The sequence below is a fragment of the Eschscholzia californica genome, unplaced genomic scaffold (assembly GCF_041429995.1).
Source record: "Eschscholzia californica isolate CP2 unplaced genomic scaffold, dmEscCali1.0.p SCAF_5, whole genome shotgun sequence".
NCBI lineage: Eukaryota > Viridiplantae > Streptophyta > Magnoliopsida > Ranunculales > Papaveraceae > Eschscholzia > Eschscholzia californica.
Window position 1 is genome coordinate 26333298 of NW_028238472.1, and position 8626 is coordinate 26341923.

The 8626-nt window shown below is 41.7% G+C and overlaps 2 protein-coding genes across 2 annotated transcripts; both read right to left on the minus strand.

Annotated features, from left to right (window-relative positions):
- Nucleotides 1-5748: 5748 nt before the first annotated feature.
- LOC147538017 (uncharacterized) lies at nucleotides 5749-6572 on the minus strand. The gene is made up of 2 exons (XM_086642924.1): nucleotides 6281-6572; nucleotides 5749-6194 (listed from the first exon to the last, which is right to left on the minus strand). Exons 1-2 carry the CDS (start codon nucleotides 6570-6572, stop codon nucleotides 5749-5751), a joined length of 738 nt encoding a protein of 245 aa, XP_086499050.1.
- Nucleotides 6573-6719: 147 nt separating this feature from the next.
- Nucleotides 6720-8403, minus strand: LOC147538018 (uncharacterized). Its single transcript, XM_086642925.1, has 2 exons — nucleotides 7739-8403; nucleotides 6720-7566 (listed from the first exon to the last, which is right to left on the minus strand). Exons 1-2 carry the CDS (start codon nucleotides 8401-8403, stop codon nucleotides 6720-6722), a joined length of 1512 nt encoding a protein of 503 aa, XP_086499051.1.
- Between the last annotated feature and the right edge of the window lie 223 nt (nucleotides 8404-8626).

Below are 8626 nucleotides of genomic sequence, written 5' to 3' on the forward strand. Positions count from 1 at the left end.
AAGAAATATCCGTAATCTCCTTTTTCCTTCTCTGGCTGAAATTTCTCTAGATTTAATCAAATCTCTTTATAAACCTCCAGCCATGCTTTCTAAATCAGAGATAAAAATAACCTAAAACCATTCGATCTCTCTCTAATGTATTATTGATAAAGATGAAAGGAAGGATCCTCTAATTTGGGAAGGGGATACCTGTTTCCAATTTCGTTGGATGGCCAACTATTATATTCAACGGCTGGCAATAGGGAGGTTATTTGATGCTTCGTGGGACATGAAGTATTGTGCTAGCTGTTGTTGGATGAAAAACACGTGTGCTGAATCTCCCGGATCTCGACAAGTCACGGTTGGTTGCATGGTGATATCTTGTGCTCGGGTGTACCAGATTTAACGGTCTTTGAGAATCCCGTGACCACCTTTACTGACCAAACGTAGCCCACAACTGATCTGGACCATCTGATCTACTTCCCTCCTGCGTGCCATGTGTCACTGGCCCATTTGGTCAACTAATTTTGACTCCAACTTTGATCTTGCCTAATTTGCTTGTCCGCATTCCGATATGACTTCCGATTTCACCTACAGGTTCGTCTTTTTTTTTCTTAATAATGATAAGCGGGAGAAGCCCGAACCGAGTACAAAGAAATAGAAAATCAAAAAACAGCAAAGAAATCAAAATTACATCATTTCATCAGCCCCACCATTTCCTCATTCTCACTGTCCCTTTAGAATCCGCATTAACAATATTGACTAATTCCGCCGGCAATTGACTAACATTCAAGTGAGTTACTCCCGGTCCTAGTTTTATCTTTGACAAGTAATCAGCAGCTTGGTTTGCCTCCCTATAGACATGAAAAACACGAAAACTCCGAAATTGGCTCTTAAGCCTCTGAACTCTCTTCCATAAATGCCTCGCCCTCCATGGTAATTTCTGATGTGGATTTGCAAGAAGTAACTTGATATTCATCGAATCAAGACCAAGTTCAACTTCCTGCAGCCTAGCACTAAGTGCTAACTCCAACCCCAACTCAACACCCTGCAGCTCATGTATAAAGATAGTCTGTCCATCAACCTGTCCAGTGGCTGCTCTAACAACAATCCCCTCTGAATCTCGAATAATTTCTCCATACCCCGCATCCACCTCGTTTAGAGCACCATCTGTATTAATCATCTGTCTCCCTGCCATCGGCCAAGTCCATTACATGAAGTGTAGATCGACTTTTGAAAAGAGATAGTAAGATTCCAGCGATCCATGGACCTCCGATTCTCCTCGGTATCTTCAAACCGCTTGGTAACGAACGGTATTCAGCTTGATCCGCACTTCATCACAAATAGTGTGGATAATCAGCGTCGGTGGCATGACATTGCTTCTAAATACCCTGTTATTCCGCCCCTTCCAAATATGATAGATATAGGCATTTAAAAGCAAGCGACCCACTCGGGCAGCAATAGAAACCCCCTCAAAGTGATTGAGACACCACCGTAACTCCTCTTCCCAGTCAACAACACATACTCTCTGAAATCCCATCTTGAGTAATAGCAATTCCCAAATATTCTTTGTTATCGAACAACCAAAGAATAGGTGGAAATCCGTTTCTTCATTTACCCCACAGAATACACATGTAGTATCTATAACCATACCACAACTAGCCAGAAGAGATCTGGTTTTGAGGCGTCTTCGAAAGGCGAGCCACGTGATGAAACTATGTTTGGGTATACCACCCGATGACCATACTAAGGAAGTCTAACTCAATCGAGTTCCTCTGGGTCGTATTGCTTCTTACGTCTCTTTGAGAGTAAACTCTCCATTCTGGCTAGGCGTCCAGATCACCTCGTCTCTGAGAGTACTATCTACCACCACCTCTCTAGCCTCAACCTCGATAGTCCATAACATAGCTGCTATATGAGTAGGATAGACCCATCTTGACTGCCCAATAAACTGAGAAACCCGTGCATTTAAGTGAAGGTTAGAATTATATCTGTATGTCGCCTCAAATGCATCAAATAGAAGACCACGAGGATGCCATAAATCAATCCAGAAATTAGTATAATGACCATCCCCCAGAAAAGTACAAATGAGTCGTTGAGCTGTCGGCCTGCTGGCTAGAATCTGTCGCCAACACCAGGAACTTCTACTCGAAGCCGATAAAGTCCAGAAGTGCTGATCTTTGATGAGATTATTTCTCACCCACTCCGCCCACAAAGTCGTCTTACCACTAACCAGGTCCCATATATGACAAAGATTTGACGCCTCGAACAATACCTCGATATTTCGAAAACCAAGTCCCCCTTCGTTAGTAGGGTAACAGAGGCTTTCCCAGCCAATGAGAGCTCTCTTACACCCCATATCCACGCCAGACCACAGGAACTTGCTGAAGATGGAGTTGATGTCATTTATTACTCTCTTGGGTATAACGAACACTGCTGCCCAATATAGTAACATACTATTCAAAACCACCTTTACAAGGAGATCTCGTCCCGCGAACGATAAAAAACGACTCTTCCAAGATTGGATTTGTCCCTTGATTTTATCAATCAACGGAATACAATGACTATAGGTGAGACGGCACACCCAATGTTGACCAAAATTACCATAATCAAGAAATGACCAAAATACCTCCAACACGTCTTTCTCTCGATTTTATCCATTTTCCGCGTTCGATTCTGTAAAAGATTCCTGGACAAGATAAACAAGTAATTTATCAGAGTAACGGCTCGAGATGGACTAACTAACCCAAGTTAAAAGAATCAAATGGGACATTTTCATGTCTCATCAATGAGGTGGCGAGAAAATGAGGTGGCAAAGAGAGGTAATGAGATGGAGGAGAGAGAAGTGATGACTAGTTAATGGAGTTATAACGGTAACTGAAAAAAGGGGCCATCTGGGTATTTTTGGTAAAGTAGGGGGCTAGGTAGGAAGCTGGTTATAAAGTTGAGGGCTTTTGGGGAAATAACCCAAAAAGATTTATCAACTTTTTATAGGCTCCAGCTCCCTATTGTGACGCCCCGTGTCCCAAAATAGACATGACCACTCCCCGGCAATTCACAGAAGAGACAAAAAAATCTGTCAGAGTCTCCTTTGTAAATTGAACCGGTCGCACATGTAAAACCTGTCATGCAAACCATACATTCGCATACACACAGACATAACTATTGAGCGGAAGCTAAACAAACTTAACTCAGTTTCGGGTCGAAACCCGAACCACAAAAAATACAAACGCTTCATAAAACGTTGATACAACTTATAAACAACTCTAAGTGTTACGTATATACATATTAGAGTTCATTTCTGCAATAACTACATAACTTTAAAATAATAGAAAGCCAATAAACCAAATCCAAAGAAAACGACGCAACACCTCTAGCCTCGTTAGACAAGATCACCAGCTGGAATACAACTCCGCCTCGAGGCTACAACCAAGCACCTGCACACTAACAACTGATAGGGGGTCAGAATACTCACCGACACGAGTTATTCTGGTAGAAGGCCATTCCAAAACCCATTACGTTTTCAAAAGTTCATTTAATAAGTTGTAAACATCATGACAAAACAAGTTATCAAACCAGTTACCATATATATACTATATACAAAACCATTTTCCTTAATCTAGCAAGCAATAACAGTGATTAACTGCCCACCCATGTTGCGCTCCCAATAAAGGAGAGTTCCTCAGGAGAGCCTAAAGTGCGTTAGATAGTACCAGCCCATTTAGGCACTAGCTAATGCACTACGTCTCCTCGAGAAAGAGACTTACCCCTAGCCGGTAAGCCCCCCTCCCACTAAGGGACTCCGCAATCATTGAAGAGTTTACCTCATGATACATATATACCTTAAGTATCTAAATACGTTTTTGATCACCGAGTTCGAATAAGAGAGTCGTCCCCCAATTACCATGGAAGGACCTGAAACTCATTCTCTTCGGTACCCTGTCATGCATCTAATGCGATATTTCAAAATCATTTTCATTCGTATTTCAAAACCACATTCTCATATTCGATTCAAATCAGTTCATTCGTATATCAAAACCAATATGCTCGTTCGGTCCATTATCTTATCAAACACGGAAGTGGAACAACCAAGAGTCATATTGCCACAAAACAGAGGGATCCCAATCAATGTCACCTCCCAGGCGAGCGGTCAGGATGTACGGCCCTGAGCCTCGAGCTGGAGGCACGAGCACCAATGGCCAGCAAGTGAAGCACTCTACTCCCACAGGTCTTATGACTAGTGTCGCCCACCTCACCGGTCTCACACGGGTCACAACCGTGTCCACATGTCATCCTACCCTCAATGGCTACGTGCCCGTAGGTTGACATAATCCGCAGTCGGGTACATACAAGAAAATCTCCTGTAGTTCACAATCATCGTAAAATCAGTCCGAAAACATTTCTCATATCGCATCAAAACATTTCAAGCATATTTCAGTTCATCACATAAATCGGGTTTCATGCTACCTAAACTCTAGTTATAATGGCGCATATATAACTATAGAATCTAGCATATTCATTATCTATAAAACCATGCTGGATAAAGGATTCAGAACCCCTACCTCAGTCCTTGCATAACCAAAGACCTCCCGCCTACCAGTGACCTATTCCTCCTCATTCGCATACTCTGGGATAAGGAAGAATAACAAAAACGAATAGAAACGTTAGGTTCTTATACTAAGAACCTTCGTACAATAAAGACAATAATTAAGAGAAAACGATGAAAACTTAAAACATAAAAACATAAAAACAATCTGCAACGCTGGAAGACTTCGAATAATTGAATTGATCTCTAACTTTTTTGTATTGAATTGATCTCTAACTTCATAGTCATGCCCATCATATACTTGAAATGCATACAAACTGACCAACCGTTTTCCGATAAACTCAATTTTTCATTTTAGAGTCTTCATAAGATGACAAATCATAGATTGAATTCGATACTATAAATCCATAGCTGAAACTGTCTATTTATATAATATATGATAAAGTTCGGGTAACCATCTCTATTTCAATTTATTCCAAAACTAGTCCAAATATAAAATTCGAGCCGTAAAATAATTCGGCAGCATCTCGCCTATATATGGATACCTCGAAATAGCCTATAATATCCTAAACATGATCCTGAACACAAATCATTAGAAGAAATTGAATAATGACTATCTAAATAGCTCCAAAGTTCGATCCCAAAAGAAATTAGTACAACTATACCGTATACGAAACAGCTATCATAAAACCACCAAATTCGGACAAAATAGTAATTTCTGAACCACTAAATATGTAGAACAAATCGAATGAGATTACATGGAACAAATTTCATTAAATTTCGACAACTGAGCGCGAAGAAATTAAGCCGAGAAGATCGAACATTAAAACCCTAAAATTTCCGCCACATATCCTCCACTAATTCGGTTGGTGTTGATATGAATGAGAAGTGGGTTAAATATGGGCTGGCTTTAAACAATTTAAAATGCATAGGCTGCCAAATGTCGTTCATCAAAGTGGCCATGCAAAATTAATCCACTTTAGATCCTTCATTTATATAGACCTCAAACAAAAGTCCTTTATATATTTTTTTGAATTAATCAGCAGACATTAAGGGGAGGCAGCCCACAAAAACAAAAATACACCAAAAACCAGTTGGAGTAAACTCTCCACTGGCTAACAAACACAACAACTCAAAAAACAAGCACAACAAATAAAAATCAACAAAGACCAAAACCCCAACAGGAAACCACCAATCCCAATCAAAAGACCAATCAGCTATCCTCATTTGCTTCTAATTCTGATAACACCTTGCTTATCCTCAGCCACAATATGCTCCAAACCCGGATCAAGCTCACCAGGCCATATAGTCACTTCATCCTCAGCTGACGCTTGTTTAGCTAACCAGACAGCAGCCTGGTTAGTCTCACGAAACACATGCTGCACTGTGCTCACTTCAAAGTTCTTCCTCAACTTCATAATCTGCCTGTACAAGAAGCTCACCCTCCATGGAGGCTCAACATCAGCAGCAGTCAACAGAGATACAACCATCTTAGAATCAGTAGAAATAGAGACCTTGTTCAACTTTAGCTGAACTGCAAGTCTCAAGCCTGCTGCAATGCCCTGTAATTCATGAAAAATAACTGAGGTAGGCTTAGCACCCCCTCTAGCAGCAACAATAACCTCACCCAAATGGTTCCTTAGAATACAACCATAACCAGCCTTAGTGACTGAAAAAGCACCATCAGAGTTAATTACTACAGTCCCAATGTCAGGCCTAAGCCAGGAACATTCCACCCTCTAAGGCACAACAAACCCAACCTCTGAGTTCCAGGCTGAAGCAATCTTCTGCTTCTCTCATTATCATTAAACTTAATGTGAGTAGCTAGAACCTTCAGCCTCACCTCTGTAATAATCTGAGTCAGAACCAATTCCTTGCTTTTAGGAGGTTCCAAATGGAGTCTTCTGTTTCTTTCCCACCAAATGAAGTAAAGGAACCCATTGAAAGCAAGCTTGCCCACAACAACAACTCCATCCCTCCCTTTAAACACAGCAGAACACCATTCAACCTCCCAATCAGACTTGGTAATCTTAACCAACCCCAACATCTGAAGAAGCTTGCTCCAAATAAAGGCTGAGAAGTCACACTGAAAGAACAGATGGTACTCATCCTCACTTGCTTTACACTGAAAGAAGCTTGCCACAACTGCCCTCTCCTCCCTCCTAGCATGCTCACATGAAGGATCAACCTTCAACTAATCCTGAAAAGCCTCCATCTGCTCCCTGGCCAACTGAACTTTATAAGAGTAATCCTTAAATCTCTCCTTCTTCCAAACAAGCGAAGCAGCCTTAACCTTCTTCAGCCTGCAAACTAACTTATACATAGGGTTACCAGTAACTTGCACCTTCCAAGCAGCAGAGACCACCTTAACAAAGTCCTCCTCCTCTGTCCAGAAGTTAAAGAACTTAAAAGGCCTAAGTCCTACACCATCACCTTCAAACAAACCCACAATACAAGGAGAGTGGTCAGACACTCCAAAATTCAAGAACTCAGCTTTAGCAGATGAGAATTCCCGCACCCATTCAATGTTAACCAAAGCTCTATCCAGCTTAACAGCAACATGCCTGTCACCACCCTGCAAATTAGACCAGGTAAAAAAACAACCTGAAGAAGGACAATCAAACAAATGAGTATCCATAACACACTCCTTAAAATCATCCAACTCTCTAGGCTTAATAGCAGCCCCTCCTAACTTCTCTTCAACCCTCAAGAAAGAGTTGAAGTCACCCAACACCAGCCAGGGCTCAAGGAGGTTCTGAGCAACACCTCTCAACTCATCCCAAAGCCCTCTTCTCTCCACAATAGTGTTCTTAGCATAAATGCAAGAAACCACAAAACTTCTTCCATCCCTTAACACCACTCTGGCAGTAACAACCTGATCTGTCATAAACACTACAGTAACAGTAATCTGGCAAGGATCCCACACAATCCAAATTCTACCTGAGTTGTCACAGCTATAATTGTGTAACCAACTCCAAGTAGGCATAAGAGAATGCTTCACCTTATCCTTATTCCCAACATCAACATGGGTCTCTAACACACTACAAAAACACAAATTATTACTCCTAATGAACTTAACAACTTCTTTTATTCTGAGGGAATCATTCAATCCCCTCACATTCCAACAACCAAGATTAATCATTAACTAATCTAAGAGCAGCCCTCCCCTTCAGCCTCTGGCCTGAGTGAAGCCTTGGCAAACTCCCTCCAAACTTTGCAACCTTCTCAGCAACTCTTGCAGGATCAACAAAAGTACCACCCTGATCCATTACCTTAGTACCATCTTGATTGAGCTCTAAGCCTTCATCATCAACAACACACAATCTTTTTGAAGCATTCCCTTTGCTGGACTCATCACTATTATAAGCCACAAGCCTTCTAGCACCATCAATAGCCTTATTCTTTCGAGATCTACACACTTCAGTCCAAGATCCATCCTCAACCACCATAGCAGCCAAGTCAGGATGAGAGGAAGAGGCTACCTCAATCTTACTTTTTGCAGGGGGTTCCTTAAAAGGAACCTCACCCTGAGCACAAGTAGCAAGGGAACCTAATCTCTTAGCAGGGGGTACCACAGGAGGCACCACACCCTGAGCACGAGCAGGACCAGCAGGAGCTACATTAGCAGCTCCAGCTACCCCAACCTCCTCTTGAGCATTCTGTCGAACAGGTGAGGTGCACTTACCCAAGGAACGCCCAAAGCCACCACAACCAGAGCACTTCAAAGGCTTCCATGCATATTCCACCTTAATATCAATTTGTTTCGAGTTCTTAATATCAAACGAAATAACCTCAGGCATAACACTCTCCTTTGGAATCTCCACACAAACACGAGCATACACCAATCTCGATCTCCTAGCTGTTGGTTCATCCACCATTATTGGCTTACCCAAACTACTCGCAATTATGGCTAAACCTTTAGGGTTCTAAAGAAACATAGGGACATCCCTGAAACAAACCCAAACAGGGAGAGTCTCCAACGTCGCTATGTCCTTCTCAACAAACAACCTCTAAGGACGAACAAAAAATAGTCGATTAGCAATATACAGAGGCTCCATATCCACCACTCTCTGCCTATCCTCTTCCAAATCAAACCGAATA

What these genes read in the sequence shown, in the direction of transcription:
- LOC147538017 (XM_086642924.1), bottom strand. Translation starts at nt 6,572, where the DNA reads ATGTTGGGGTTGGTTAAGATTACCAAGTCTGATTGGGAGGTTGAATGG. An exon ending in GCCTGGAACTCAGAGGTTGG is followed by an intron (nt 6,195 to 6,280) that starts GTTTGTTGTGCC and finishes GTGCTTTTTCAG; the next exon opens with TCACTAAGGCTGGTTATGGT.
- LOC147538018 (XM_086642925.1), bottom strand. Translation starts at nt 8,403, where the DNA reads ATGGTGGATGAACCAACAGCTAGGAGATCGAGATTGGTGTATGCTCGT. An exon ending in GTTGCTGAGAAGGTTGCAAA is followed by an intron (nt 7,567 to 7,738) that starts GTTTGGAGGGAG and finishes GTGTTTTTGTAG; the next exon opens with TGTGTTAGAGACCCATGTTG.